This window comes from Ictalurus punctatus, chromosome 27, assembly GCF_001660625.3.
Source record: "Ictalurus punctatus breed USDA103 chromosome 27, Coco_2.0, whole genome shotgun sequence".
NCBI classification, from domain to species: Eukaryota; Metazoa; Chordata; class Actinopteri; order Siluriformes; family Ictaluridae; genus Ictalurus; species Ictalurus punctatus.
This window is the reverse complement of record NC_030442.2, coordinates 4515599-4530559: the sequence shown is the minus strand read 5'-3', so window position 1 is coordinate 4530559 and position 14961 is coordinate 4515599. Positions and strand designations below refer to the sequence as shown.

The 14961-nt window shown below is 42.6% G+C and overlaps 3 protein-coding genes across 3 annotated transcripts; 2 read left to right on the top strand and 1 right to left on the bottom strand.

The window, feature by feature from the left end:
• Positions 1-1265: 1265 nt before the first annotated feature.
• LOC108259527 (hatching enzyme 1.2) lies at positions 1266-2388 on the bottom strand. Its single transcript, XM_017459105.3, has 4 exons — positions 2271-2388; positions 2038-2178; positions 1832-1949; positions 1266-1706 (listed from the first exon to the last, which is right to left on the bottom strand). The coding sequence occupies exons 1-4, from the start codon at positions 2386-2388 to the stop codon at positions 1319-1321; spliced, it is 765 nt and encodes a 254-aa protein (XP_017314594.1). The 3' UTR covers positions 1266-1318.
• Positions 2389-4053: 1665 nt separating this feature from the next.
• On the top strand, positions 4054-5184 carry LOC128629285 (hatching enzyme 1.2-like). The gene is made up of 4 exons (XM_053676665.1): positions 4054-4214; positions 4315-4455; positions 4544-4661; positions 4787-5184. Exons 1-4 carry the CDS (start codon positions 4097-4099, stop codon positions 5172-5174), a joined length of 765 nt encoding a protein of 254 aa, XP_053532640.1. The 5' UTR covers positions 4054-4096; the 3' UTR covers positions 5175-5184.
• Positions 5185-11398: 6214 nt separating this feature from the next.
• Positions 11399-12525, top strand: LOC108259525 (hatching enzyme 1.2). The gene is made up of 4 exons (XM_017459103.3): positions 11399-11516; positions 11609-11749; positions 11838-11955; positions 12081-12525. The coding sequence occupies exons 1-4, from the start codon at positions 11399-11401 to the stop codon at positions 12466-12468; spliced, it is 765 nt and encodes a 254-aa protein (XP_017314592.2). The 3' UTR covers positions 12469-12525.
• Positions 12526-14961: the final 2436 nt, after the last annotated feature.

Genomic DNA, 14961 nt, shown 5'->3' with positions numbered 1-14961 from the left:
AGGCATTTGGTCTAGAGAAGGAGCCGGTTTTGGACCGGTCCCACCGGACCCTTCAGCCGAAGCCCAAGCCTGGTGAACGACCACGAGCTATTGTGTGCAGATTCCACTATCACAGTGACTTTGTTGACATTTTACGCCATGTGAGAGAGATCCAGCGGATTAAAGTGAAGGATCTGACCATCTCCGTTTTTCCTGATTACACAGCCAAGATAGCCCAGGCCCGGGCTGCATTTAACGAGGTTCGGCGTCAACTTCGTGGTATTGAGAGCGTTCGCTATGGAATACTTCACCCAGCTCGGCTTCGCATTACTTATAACGGTGTTCAGAAGGACTTTATTTCAGCGGAGGAAGCAGGAGACTATGTTAAATTCTTGATATCGGGGTGAACTGCATCACCTATATAGTGGAGTATTTCTTTTCTTTTATTATTTTTTTGCACTCGGCCTTCCAGCTCTACAGAATTCAGATTCTTATTGAAGATATTGTGGATGCGTTACTTCATCTAGATTTTGTGGCTTACTCCTCTTAAATCTACTTCTGTATTAATGTGCTTCTCTGTTTTGTTGCTCTGAGCGGGTTAGAGTTTCTGTTTATTTAATTTTATTAGTGCTATTTCCTCAACTTTATGTGCTACACTGTTATATTATTTGTTACAAGTCTTTAAAAGTTAAGGACATTATATTTGTTAATGTGCGCAGACTATTTATCAGATTTGAAGTCAATAGGGGACTTTTCTCTTACTGGAATTTTTTTATTTAGGTAATTTTGTTTGTTAGTTCAGCTTACTCTTTGACTTGTTTTCACATCATGGACAACTCTTGGTGGGAAACACTGCTATCTCCCTTGTTTTATGGAGACTTTGGGTGTGTGTTTGGGGGGGGTTGGGGGCTGGGGGCTGGGTTGAGATTGTGTTTGCATACCTGGTTTTGATCTAGTACCTGTTATTCATGTATGTTTTTTCTCTTGTCTGCCCTTGTTTTTGGTGTTTGCACATACCCTGACCTTTGCATGTTTTTTGGATCATGTCTTTGACTTGGTTGAAACGATTAATAGAACCAATGAGTACCAGCACTTGTGTGTTTCCTGAAAATGTCAATACATCTTTTTGAGATTTGTGATTCTGCGATGACAGAAATGGTTTCATGTTGTTTAGGTGAAATACATTATTAAAGCACACGCTAAGAAAAACATGCTTGTAGTCATTTTATTATATGATTCCACATTTTGATTAAACAGTAAATGAAGTCATCACTACGTCCTCTAACATTAACAGTTCTACAATATTAAAGCAAAGTTAAATCAAGCCAAAAGACCAAGTTCAGCACTTGTAGAGAGTGTTGATCCTCAGGATGTCGATGGCGGACAACTCATCTCTCTGTCCAATCTTCACTGAAGGATCAGGGATAGGAGTGATGGTGTCCTGACCGTTGACGGAGAAAGCTGTTTTCCCATAGTGCATCACAGAGGAGTAGTCGTACAGCGTGTTGAGGTTGTTGGTTTTCTGTAGGTTGAAATTAGCCTGCATTTCTGGGTTGATGTTTTCCCAGTTGATGGTGACGTACTGATCACGGTCACTCCTAGTATGCTCGTGGTAGAAACCGAGCGCGTGGTTCAGCTCGTGCTCCACGATGCCGTAGTAAACACAACCCAACCTCTTGAGAGAGACCACCTGAGCACCACCTGTTCTGCCCAGATTAGAGTAGCATCTGATTGAAAAGAGAGAAGATTGACCATGTCACTGACATCAACATGTGGACACTGTGCAGTAAAAGCGAATTAAAAAATGTCGAACTCCATTTACAGGTACAGGAAATGTTTCGTTGCTTCTCACCCGTCTTTGCTCTCGATGCTCAGGTAGTCAGTTTGATTTGTCCTGGGAACAAAACTAATGCAGGTTTTGCTGCGGAAGGTGGCCATGGCGTTGTCAATTACAGTTCTGTCAGAGGAAGCTGTAAAGAAAATGGCCAAAGCATTCATAAGAAATAAACAGAGACGTGTCATAATTGGACAATGTGAATAAGGAACTCTTTCACTTACAGAAAACACGGCTCAGCGTGAAAGGCACCTCCACTAAGCCATTTGAGGACTTATTCCAAAAGCAGTTTTTGGTGGCGCAGACCAGAGCGTTCCTGTTTCTTGGCAAGAGTATGTCTCCCTCCAACAGCAGTTCACTGGATCCTTCATACAGAGAAACAAAAAGGGATAAGGACAACAAAGCAGTAGGATAATGATGCTGGTGTAGTGCGGTTGAGATCAGCGAGTTATCAGACCGTTGTTGGTGGTGAGAATCTGTGTCGTGATGTCCACATGCTGAGGTTGATCGAGATGGAGAGCTTGCGAGAAGCCAAGCAGCAGGGCGAGAACGGAGAGAGACGCTCTGGACTCCATGATGCTTCAGTGTGTGGAGGTGATCTGGATGCTCCTTCAGCGTAGCTCGGTGACTGCATACTGTCATACCTGGCTTTTTATACCCAGGACACATACAGAAACAACTGGGTGTGGTGTTCTGGGGATTAACGCTAGGCGTTAGTGTCCACTGTCTAATGTGTGGAACTAAAGGGAGGATCCTCTGCACTCAACACTCACTCTAATACTTTTCTGAATCAGAGCGGGAGTCGGGAGATTGTTTGGATATTCTGTACTAATGGATGGACCGTAGCTCTTAATGTTTGTTTATTATACTGAATGATATACTGTATGTCTCAGGCTTTATTTTAGGGAGGGACTTGTATATATTTAACCTTACTTACTAAACTTACTGTTTAACCCAAGATAAACAGCCCGGAAATTCTACTATGTGTTTTTGGTCATTAATATCTGATCTTCATTGATTTAACTCAGGCAATTTATATCCACATTTTTTGCTAGAAAGGCACCTAATATTTGTTTGAGAATCCTGATATATTAATGAATCAGGTAGATTAAGGTGAAGTTGCTGCTTTGATTGGAATGAAATCTGCAGCATTACTGACCATATTCAAATCAGACTGAAGACCATTGCTCTATATTATCATTTCACATGAGATCCTGTCCTGCTTTGACTCCACTCTGTCTTAGGTTCCAGCTATCAGAATCCACATGTCTTCTCTAGAAATTTTGAATCAAAACTGTCCCTAGAATTAAGGCACCCAAGCCCAAAGACTGTGCCACCAATTCGTTGGTAAACTAAACCTATCCTCAGGAGGGAACCACATGCACACACACAGAAATCCTATGGATTCTATGATCTGATATACACCAACACAAAGGTGTGTTTAATTCTTTAGAACTTATATAGCATTGGTAAGCATTCTGAGTTGAAATGCTGAATGAGAAGATGGGTCAAATTCATCTAAACCAAATACGAAACTACACCATCTATTTTTCACTGGCAATTTAAATCTTTTTAGTTTAGAATGGTATTAAAATGAATTTTAATTATTTCCCATGTACTAAGATTTATGTTTGCATGCAATATTCTGTTATGGTCTAGGTTATGGTATTTTATACTGGAACCTTATAATACGGTGTTTATTCTTCTACATTTGAAGATAATGATATGTATAGATACTGCATTGCTTTTCCCTGATTATACTGACTAACTAATCTACACAAGTAGTAGTTTCTCTTTTCTCAACAGCATAGATCTTTTCATAAACAAAGAAATTCCAGTAACCACTTTTAATCATCACAGAAACAAGAGAATAATTCAGAGTTGTTGATGGTTTAGATTCATAAATCCAAATAGAGTGTTTAATAAAATTTTTTCTATCATAGAAATAACTTATGTCAGTGGACCACTGGGAACAGGACAACGTTGGGCCAGCTCTAATTACAACACAGCACAGTGGCACTGTGAAGAAAAGATTCATAAAGTTTGCATCTACTCCCGACTCCCGCTCTGATTCAGAAAGGTATTAGAGTGAGTGTTGAGTGCAGAGGATCCTCCCTTTAGTTCCACACATTAGACAGTGGACACTAACGCCTAGCGTTAATCCCCAGAACACCACACCCAGTTGTTTCTGTATGTGTCCTGGGTATAAAAAGCCAGGTATGACAGTATGCAGTCACCAAGCTACGCTGAAGGAGCATCCAGATCATCACACACTGAAGCATCATGGAGTCCAGAGCGTCTCTCTCCGTTCTCACCCTGCTGCTTGGCTTCTCGCAAGCTCTCCATCTCGACCAACCTCAGCACGTGGACATCACGACACAGATTCTCACCACCAACAACGGTCTGATAACTCGCTGATCTCAACCGCACTACACCAGCATCATTATCCTACTGCTTATTGGTTTTGTTGTCCTTATCCCTTTTTGTTTCTCTGTATGAAGGATCCAGTGAACTGCTGTTGGAGGGAGACATACTCTTGCCAAGAAGCAGGAACGCTCTGGTCTGCGCCACCAAAAACTGCTTTTGGAAGAAGTCCTCAAATGGCTTAGTGGAGGTGCCTTTCACACTGAGCCGTGTTTTCTGTAAGTGTAAGAGTTCCTTATTCACATTGTCCAATTATGACACGTCTCTGTTTATTTCTTATGAATGCTTTGGCCATTTTCTTTACAGCTTCCTCTGACAAGACTGTAATTGCCAACGCCATGGCCACCTTCCGCAGCAAAACCTGCATTAGTTTTGTTCCCAGGACAAATCAAACTGACTACCTGAGCATTGAGAGCAAAGACGGGTGAGAACCAACGAAACAATTCCTGTACCTGTAAATGGCGTTCGACATTTTTTAATTCGCTTTTACTGCACAGTGTCCACATGTTGATGTGAGTGACATGGTCAATCTTCTCTCTTTTCAATCAGATGCTACTCTAATCTGGGCAGAACAGGTGGTGCTCAGGTGGTCTCTCTCAGCAGGTTGGGTTGTGTCTACTACGGCATCGTCGAGCACGAGCTGAACCACGCGCTCGGTTTCTACCACGAGCATACTAGGAGTGACCGTGATCAGTACGTCACCATCAACTGGGAAAACATCGACCCAAAAATGCAGTCTAATTTCAACCTACAGAAAACCAACAACCTCAACACGCTGTACGACTACTCCTCTGTGATGCACTATGGGAAAACAGCTTTCTCCATCAACGGTCAGGACACCATCACTCCTATCCCTGATCCTTCAGTGAAGATTGGACAGAGAAATGAGTTGTCCGCCATCGACATCCTGAGGATCAACACTCTCTACAAGTGCTGAACTTGGTCTTTTGGCTTGATTTAACTTTGCTTTAATATTGTAGAACTGTTAATGTTAGAGGACGTAGTGATGACTTAATTTACTGTTTAATCAAAATATGGAATCATATAATAAAATGATTACAAGCATGTTTTTCTTAGCGTGTGCTTTAATAATGTATTTCAGATGTATATATATATATATATATATATATATATATATATATATATATATATATATATATATATATATATACACGCACACAACATGAAACCATTTTTCTCAACCCAGATTTGTGAATCTACAAAAAAAGATTTAAAAAGTATTGTCACAGCATCAGTGTTCAAACCTACATATCATACATATACAACAATTTTAGTGAATATCATTTGGTACAATTGAACCAGCACTTAGACATGTACGACTACATATAAATGTAAAAACAAAACTTTGAGGATAATCATCAAATTTTAACTCCGCTGCAAGAAAATCACTTCCTGTAAGAAAATCCTAATATATCAGGCTCTGTTGTTAGAATGTTATTCAAATATTTGTCTCAAAAGACTGGACTACCGCAGGGAGTTGTGGTGGAGAACTGTTAATGCGGTCTATGAATTTTGGTTCACCCTATAAGGGTAAAGCGGTATAGAAGATGTATGGATGGACCTATCGGACAGTCCAAGGTACTAATGGTGAAACTGATAAGAGATGATTAGAGATGCACCAAAATATTGTACAAAAGATTCTTTCAACTCAGAAATATCCTGTGGAGACCATGCAAATGGAGGACATGAGGTAGTATTATATTATATCAGCAGTTTAAGTTGAGGATAGCTTGGATAGAGACACAAAATGAAATGATTTAGAAATCCTTTCCACAGTTACCAAGATGATGGTGTTTTCTCACCACGTATTCCTTGCTTTGGGTACAGGTACCTCAGGTAGCTACTAAAGACATGACATCCTCTCCATGGTGGGCATTAAAACTGTTTCTTTAGAAACTCCACTGTCTGCATACTCTGTGGGTGAGGTGTTAGAAGTAATTGAATAACTTTAAGAATCAAAGAACATCCTAGTAGATTGGTGTTCAGGTCTGGCTCCGTTTGTGGTTCTCTCCTGATGATAGGTTTAGTTCCCCAACACATTGGTGGTACAGTCTTTGAGCTTGAGTGCCTGTATTCTGGGGTGAGTTTAGATTCTTGTGACTCCAAATTTCTGGAAAAAGACATGTTGGTTCTGTTAGGTGGAACCTAGGCGATAAGACAGGGTGGAGTCAAAGCAGGGGAACAGTTGTGTTCCTCTGGTTTGGAGACATTTTAGATTTTGTGGCTTCTGGATATGAGCTGGGTTTTATGGTTGGCCCAGAGCAGGATTATATGTTTGGTGTCCTCTAGCCAGCACGTTCAAAGCCAGCTTGACCATAAAAAAAATTCTGGTGGGGGGTCAATTAATGAGTCGACGATGGACAAGGGTGAAGCTCATCATGATTCAATCACTGGCAGCACAGCTACAACCCCAACACCTGACTCTTCCCAAATCCACTATGAAGGCTAGGTCAGGGTGAGGAAGTGCTAGGACAGGGGCTGATGTGAAATGATAATATAGATCAATTGTCTTCAATCTGATTTGAAAATGGGCAGTAATTCTGCAAATTTAATTCCAAGCAAAGCAGCAACTCCACCTCAATCTACCTGATTCATTCATTTATGAGTTGTCCGCCATCGACATCCTGAGGATCAACACTCTCTACAAGTGCTGAACTTGGTCTTTTGGCTTCATTTAACTTTGCTTTAATATTGTAGAACTGTTAATGATAGAGGACGTAGTGATGACTTAATTTACTGTGCAATCAAAATGTGGAATCATATAATATCACTACAATCACTGTATACAAAAATAAAACAAAAGCTTTGAGAATAGTCATCAAATTTATAGCTTACTGCAATAAAGCAGTCTGTAATAAAAATCCTAATACACCAGGCTCTGTTTTTATTTTTTTTTCCAGTTTCATTTTTATTGAACATTTCTGCTGAACTAAACATTTCTGCTAAACATTTCTGTTGAACATTTCTGCTGAACATTTCTGCCGGACATTTCCGCTGAACTGAACATTTCTGCTGAGCATTTCTGCTGAACATTTCTGCTGAACACGTCTACCAAACATATCTGCTGAACACAATATTGACACACCTTTGGAAAACAACCAATGACTAAATGGGTCGGAGACAGAACATAATCATAACAGACGTGTCCAATGTAAACAAAGTCACGGTCATTGAAAACCAAAAAGTGTGCGTTCACTACGCGTTCTTATCTGGCTCGAGAAAACTGCAGCGCTGTCTCAAGGTGAAATCGTGACAGAACCCCCCCCCCCCCCCCCCCCCAAGGGCACTCCTCCCAGAGCGCCAGAAAACACTCCCCTCCCCTGGCGGTCCTGGCCCTTTGGGCAAAATGACTTTAGCTGAACCAGGAGACTGAGGACGCCGCTCTAACTTCCTGCTCCGCTGAGGACATCGCTCTGCCTTCCAACTCCGCTGAGGACATCGCTCTGCCTTCCTGCTCCGCTGAGGACGTCGCTCTTCCTTCCTTACCTCCCGGAACGTGACAGAATACTGCGCCTTAACATGAATGCAGCAGGAAGACGGAGGAGATGTCACACAGGGAAAACCAAGCAAACTGTCCCAGATATGGATTCAATCCAGTTTCCACAGTTAACTATAGTAGATCTCCCAGAGCTGTATGTTGGTTTGTCAGATGATCCTGAATATTTTCTTATGGACTGCCAGATCTGCTTTTCTAGCCTAGACCCCAAGCCCGACGAGAAGCAATGGCTAGGGTTCCTGTTGTCCCGGTTTTGTGGCCCAGCATGCCAGTGTGCACAGCTTCTAGCAGCCATGGGATCCAGGGGACTGGAGAATGTCACTCAGTTTGTTAGACTATTCATGATGATGTTCGACAGTCCAGAATCCAGGGCAGTCCTTGAGGATCTTTTGGGGGAGCCCTGCCTCAGAGATGAACCTGATGTGCTGTTCATCATTAACTATTATGAGCAGGCAAACTGGGTGATCTCCTACTCAGAGCTCCAATATGAGACTCACGAAGTGGTCCAGCCGGAGGTCAACGTGGCGACCTCAGTTGCAGAGCTCTAGCTCGAGACCTACAAATTTGTCTCATCTCCCAAGCTCCAGCATAAAGTCATCATCCTGCTAGGGGTTAACGAGGTGACCTCCTAAGCCAAGTTCTTGTCAGAGGTCAAAGAGACGACCTTTCAAACCAAGTTCCTGTCAGAGATCGAAGAGACAGCCTCTCACACCAAGTTCCTGTCCGAAGTCGAAGAGACTGCCTCCCAAGACACATTTCTGTCTGAGGTCAATGAGGTGACCTCCCAAGCCAAGTTCCTGTCAGAAGTCGAAGAGATGACCTCTCACGCCAAGTTCCTGTCAGAGGTCGAAGAGGTGACCTTTCAAGCCAAGTTCCGGTCAGAGGTCGAAGAGATGACCTCTGGAGCCAAGCTCCTGTCTGAGGTCAAAGAGGCGACCTCTCGAGCCAAGATCTGGTCAGAGGTCAAAGAAGTGACCTCTCAAGCCAAGTTCCTATCAGAGGTCAAAGAGACGACCTCTCAAAACAAGCTCCTGTCCAAGGTCGAAGAGGCGGCCTCTCACGCCAAGTTCCTGTCCGATGTCGAAGAGACTGCATCCCAAGACACGTTTCTGTCTGAGGTCAATGAGGTGACCTCCCAAGCCAAGTTCCTGTCAGAGGTCGAAGAGATGACCTCTCACGCCAAGTTCCTGTCAGAGGTCGAAGAGATGACCTCTCACGCCAAGTTCATGTCAGAGGTGGAATAGGCGACCTTTCAAGCCAAGTTCCGGTCAGAGGTCGAAGAGATGACCTCTGGAGCCAAGCTCCTGTCAGAGGTCGAAGAGGTGACCTATCAAGCCAAGTTCCGGTCAGAGGTCGAAGAGATGACCTCTGGAGCCAAGCTCCAGTCTGAGGTCAAAGAGGCGACCTCTCGAGCCAAGATCTGGTCAGAGGTCAAAGAGGTGACCTCTCAAGCCAAGTTCCGGTCAGAGGTCAAAGAGACGACCTCTCAAAACAAGCTCCTGTCCAAGGTCGAAGAGGCGGCCTCTCACCCCAAGTTCCTGCCCGAGGTCGAAGAAGCGGCCTGTCATGCCAAGTTCCTGTCCAATGTCGAAGAGACTGCATCCCAAGACACGTTTCTGTCTGAGGTCAACGAGGTGACCTCCCATGCCAAGTTCTTGTCTGAGGTCGACGAGGCGACCTCCCACACCAAGTTCCAGCTAAAAGTCAACGATGTGATGTTCCTGTCTGAGATCGATGATGTGACCTTCCACGCCACGTTCCAGCCCGAAACTGACGTCACAACCAACCAGCTTCTGCTCATATCTGACACCGACGTCACGACCAACCAAGTTATGCTCACACCAGACTCTGTTGATATGACCAACCAAGTTCTCCTCATGCCTGAAACCGACGTCACGACCAACCAGGTTCTGCTCACACCAGAGTCTGCTGACACGGACAACCAATTTATGCTCACGTCCAAGTCTGCTGACACGGACAACCAAGTTCTACTCAGGCCTGAAGCAGACATCATGACTAACCAAGTTCTCCTCAAGCCTGAGACTGACGACACGATCAACCGAGTTCTCCTCATACCTGAGACTGACGACACAGCCCACGAAGTTCAGCCTGCAAAGTTGATGGAGAACGATGCTCAGACTCTCTGTTCTACAGAGGTTTCTTCACCTCCTGTTGCAACCAAGAGCTCCATTTTGCTTCCCTACTCTGCCGTGGATGCCACTACACCAAGGTTCTATATGGACATCGCTCCATTTTCCCATGTCACCGAGGACATCATTCTGCCTTCCTGCTACGCTGAGGACGTCGCTCCGCCTTTCTGCTCTGCTCAGGCCATCGCTCCACCTTCCTGCTCCACTTAGGACATCACTTCGTTTACTTTAATTCTGAGAGACTCCACTTCTCTAAGATACTCTTTTTATACCCAATCACGTTACTGACCTGTTGCCAATCGACCTCCATCTGTTTCCTTTTAGAAACACTTATTTTCCAACCTTTTGTTGCCCAGTCCCTACTTTTTTGGGACATGTTGCTGCCATCAAATTCAAAATTACCTCATTTTTCCCCTTAAAGTAGTACATTTACTCAGTTTAAACATTTGATATGTTTTCTATGTTCTATTGTGAATAACATAGGGGTTTATGAGATTTGTAAATCATTGTATTCTGTTTTAATTTACATTTTACCCAGCGTCCCAACTTTTTTTGGAATTGGGGTTGTACATTAATAAATGTTTTGCCTGTCTGTACTGTCAATTTCGAACAGCTGGAAGGTCTCTTGTTCATAGTAATGTGAGGTGCAACAGTGGTGCTAAAATTGGTGCAAGACAAATGGTGCAAGAAAAAAGCGCCACTGCACCAGTGTGGATTGAAACCAATCCCTGACAGCCAGAGTACTGCTGGGGTCCATATAAATGTAACTTTTACACATGGCGAATCCTGAGGAGATGCTTAAATTATGAAAATGAAACATCATTAATGTGTAATTAGTGTGTATAGAACAGATGGATTTTCAAGGGGCTTTGTAAAGCCTTTCTGAAGTGCAGGACATGCTCATGAGGAGATCATGAGATGAAAATGACAGAGCGGTACACAAACACAAAATGGTGTGGGAGCTCTATGTTATCATCCCTGAGGACACAATTAATGAATATGTTTTAAGAAATATGAAAGAGTGCAAGAAAATTCCAAGCCAATTGTCTAGAATCAGTTGTTACCTTCCATTCCTTGTAAAAACAAACATTACATTACCAAAAACACATAGTAGAATTTCCGGGCTGTTTATCTTGGGTTAAACAGTAAGACCTTTAAATATACAAGTCCCTCCCTAAAATAGAGCCTGAGACATACATTATATCACTAAGCAAATTAAGAGCTACGGTCCATCCATTAGTACAGAATATCCAAACAATCTCCCGACTCCCGCTCTGATTCAGAAAGGTATTAGAGTGAGTGTTGAGTGCAGAGGATCCTCCCTTTAGTTCCACACATTAGACAGTGGACACTAACGCCTAGCGTTAATCCCCAGAACACCACACCCAGTTGTTTCTGTATGTGTCCGTGTGTATAAAAAGCCAGGTATGACAGTATGCAGTCACCAAGCTACGCTGAAGGAGCATCCAGATCACCTCCACACACTGAAGCATCATGGAGTCCAGAGCGTCTCTCTCCGTTCTCGCCCTGCTGCTTGGCTTCTCGCAAGCTCTCCATCTCGACCAACCTCAGCACGTGGACATCACGACACAGATTCTCACCACCAACAACGGTCTGATAACTCGCTGATCTCAACCGCACTACACCAGCATCATTATCCTACTGCTTTGTTGTCCTTATCCCTTTTTGTTTCTCTGTATGAAGGATCCAGTGAACTGCTGTTGGAGGGAGACATACTCTTGCCAAGAAGCAGGAACGCTCTGGTCTGCGCCACCAAAAACTGCTTTTGGAAGAAGTCCTCAAATGGCTTAGTGGAGGTGCCTTTCACACTGAGCCGTGTTTTCTGTAAGTGAAAGAGTTCCTTATTCACATTGTCCAATTATGACACGTCTCTGTTTATTTCTTATGAATGCTTTGGCCATTTTCTTTACAGCTTCCTCTGACAAGACTGTAATTGCCAACGCCATGGCCACCTTCCGCAGCAAAACCTGCATTAGTTTTGTTCCCAGGACAAATCAAACTGACTACCTGAGCATCGAGAGCAAAGACGGGTGAGAACCAACGAAACAATTCCTGTACCTGTAAATGGAGTTCGACATTTTTTAATTCGCTTTTACTGCACAGTGTCCACATGTTGATGTCAGTGACATGGTCAATTTTCTCTCTTTTCAATCAGATGCTACTCTAATCTGGGCAGAACAGGTGGTGCTCAGGTGGTCTCTCTCAGCAGGTTGGGTTGTGTCTACTACGGCATCGTCGAGCACGAGCTGAACCACGCGCTCGGTTTCTACCACGAGCATACTAGGAGTGACCGTGATCAGTACGTCACCATCAACTGGGAAAACATCGACCCAAAAATGCAGTCTAATTTCAACCTACAGAAAACCAACAACCTCAACACGCTGTACGACTACTCCTCTGTGATGCACTATGGGAAAACAGCTTTCTCCATCAACGGTCAGGACACGATCACTCCTATCCCTGATCCTTCATTGAAGATTGGACAGAGAAATGAGTTGTCCGCCATCGACATCCTGAGGATCAACACTCTCTACAAGTGCTGAACTTGGTCTTTTGGCTTGATTTAACTTTGCTTTAATATTGTAGAACTGTTAATGATAGAGGACGTAGTGATGACTTAATTTACTGTTTAATCAAAATATAGAATCATATAATAAAATGACTACAAGCATGTTTTTCTTAGCGTGTGCTTTAATAATGTATTTCAGATGTATATATATATATATATATATATATATATATATATATATATATATATATATATATATATATATATATATACACGCACACAACATGAAACCATTTTTCTCAACCCAGATTTGTGAATCTACAAAAAAAGATTTAAAAAGTATTGTCACAGCATCAGTGTTCAAACCTACATATCATACATATACAACAATTTTATTGAATATCATTTAGTACAATTGAACCAGCACTTAGACATGTACGACTACATATAAATGTAAAAACAAAACTTTGAGGATAATCATCAAATTTTAACTCCGCTGCAAGAAAATCACTTCCTGTAAGAAAATCCTAATATATCAGGCTCTGTTGTTAGAATGTTATTCAAATATTTGTCTCAAAAGACTGGACTACCGCAGGGAGTTGTGGTGGAGAACTGTTAATGACGTTCTCTTGTGTATATACCCTCTTCACATAGGGTGAACTATGAATTTTGGTTCACCCTATAAGGGTAAAGCGGTATAGAAGATGGATGGATGGACCTATCGGACAGTCCAAGGGACTAATGGTGAAACTGATAAGAGATGATTAGAGATGCACCAAAATATTGTACAAAAGATTCTTTCAACTCAGAAATATCCTGTGGAGACCATGCAAATGGAGGACATGAGGTAGTATTATATTATATCAGCAGTTTAAGTTGAGGATAGCTTGGATAGAGACACAAAATGAAATGGTTTAGAAATCCTTTCCACAGTTACCAAGATGATGGTGTTTTCTCACCACGTATTCCTCGCTTTGGGTACAGGTACCTCAGGTAGCTACTAAAGACATGACATCCTCTCCATGGTGGGCATTAAAACTGTTTCTTTAGAAATTCCACTGTCTGCATACTCTGTGGGTGAGGTGTTAGAAGTAATTGAATAACTTTAAGAATCAAAGAACATCCTAGTAGATTGGTGTTCAGGTCTGGCTCCGTTTGTGGTTCTCTCCTGATGATAGGTTTAGTTCCCCAACACATTGGTGGTACAGTCTTTGAGCTTGAGTGCCTGTATTCTGGGGTGAGTTTAGATTCTTGTGACTCCAAATTTCTGGAAAAAGACATGTTGGTTCTGTTAGGTGGAACCTAGGCGATAAGACAGGGTGGAGTCAAAGCAGGGGAACAGTTGTGTTCCTCTGGTTTGGAGACATTTTAGATTTTGTGGCTTCTGGATATGAGCTGGGTTTTATGGTTGGCCCAGAGCAGGATTATATGTTTGGTGTCCTCTAGCCAGCACGTTCAAAGCCAGCTTGACCATAAAAGAATTCTGGTGGGGGGTCAATTAATGAGTCGACGATGGACAAGGGTGAAGCTCATCATGATTCAATCACTGGCAGCACAGCTACAACCCCAACACCTGACTCTTCCCAAATCCACTATGAAGGCTAGGTCAGGGTGAGGAAGTGCTAGGACAGGGGCTGATGTGAAATGATAATATAGATCAATGGTCTTCAATCTGATTTGAAAATGGGCAGTAATTCTGCAAATTTAATTCCAAGCAAAGCAGCAACTCCACCTCAATCTACCTGATTCATTCATTTATGAGTTGTCCGCCATCGACATCCTGAGGATCAACACTCTCTACAAGTGCTGAACTTGGTCTTTTGGCTTCATTTAACTTTGCTTTAATATTGTAGAACTGTTAATGATAGAGGACGTAGTGATGACTTAATTTACTGTGCAATCAAAATGTGGAATCATATAATATCACTACAATCACTGTATACAAAAATAAAACAAAAGCTTTGAGAATAGTCATCAAATTTATAGCTTACTGCAATAAAGCAGTCTGTAATAAAAATCCTAATACACCAGGCTCTGTTTTTATTTTTTTTTCCAGTTTCATTTTTATTGAACATTTCTGCTGAACTAAACATTTCTGCTAAACATTTCTGTTGAACATTTCTGCTGAACATTTCTGCCGGACATTTCTGCCAGACATTTCCGCTGAACTGAACATTTCTGCTGAGCATTTCTGCTGAACATTTCTGCTGAACACGTCTACCAAACATGTCTGCTGAACACAATATTGACATACCTTTGGAAAACAACCAATGACTAAATGGGTCGGAGACAGAACATAATCATAACAGACGTGTCCAATGTAAACAAAGTCACGGTCATTGAAAACCAAAAAGTGTGCGTTCACTACGCGTTCTTATCTGGCTCGAGAAAACTGCAGCGCTGTCTCAAGGTGAAATCGTGACAGAAACCCCCCCCCAGGGCACTCCTCCCAGAGCGCCAGAAAACACTCCCCTCCCCTGGCGGTCCTGGCCCTTTGGGCAAAATGACTTTAGCTGAACCAGGAGAC

What these genes read in the sequence shown, in the direction of transcription:
- LOC108259525 (XM_017459103.3), top strand. Translation starts at nt 11,399, where the DNA reads ATGGAGTCCAGAGCGTCTCTCTCCGTTCTCGCCCTGCTGCTTGGCTTC. An exon ending in CACACTGAGCCGTGTTTTCT is followed by an intron (nt 11,750 to 11,837) that starts GTAAGTGAAAGA and finishes TTTTCTTTACAG; the next exon opens with CTTCCTCTGACAAGACTGTA. An exon ending in AGCATCGAGAGCAAAGACGG is followed by an intron (nt 11,956 to 12,080) that starts GTGAGAACCAAC and finishes CTTTTCAATCAG; the next exon opens with ATGCTACTCTAATCTGGGCA.
- LOC128629285 (XM_053676665.1), top strand. Translation starts at nt 4,097, where the DNA reads ATGGAGTCCAGAGCGTCTCTCTCCGTTCTCACCCTGCTGCTTGGCTTC. An exon ending in GATTCTCACCACCAACAACG is followed by an intron (nt 4,215 to 4,314) that starts GTCTGATAACTC and finishes CTCTGTATGAAG; the next exon opens with GATCCAGTGAACTGCTGTTG. An exon ending in CACACTGAGCCGTGTTTTCT is followed by an intron (nt 4,456 to 4,543) that starts GTAAGTGTAAGA and finishes TTTTCTTTACAG; the next exon opens with CTTCCTCTGACAAGACTGTA.
- LOC108259527 (XM_017459105.3), bottom strand. Translation starts at nt 2,388, where the DNA reads ATGGAGTCCAGAGCGTCTCTCTCCGTTCTCGCCCTGCTGCTTGGCTTC. An exon ending in GATTCTCACCACCAACAACG is followed by an intron (nt 2,179 to 2,270) that starts GTCTGATAACTC and finishes CTCTGTATGAAG; the next exon opens with GATCCAGTGAACTGCTGTTG. An exon ending in AGCATCGAGAGCAAAGACGG is followed by an intron (nt 1,707 to 1,831) that starts GTGAGAAGCAAC and finishes CTTTTCAATCAG; the next exon opens with ATGCTACTCTAATCTGGGCA.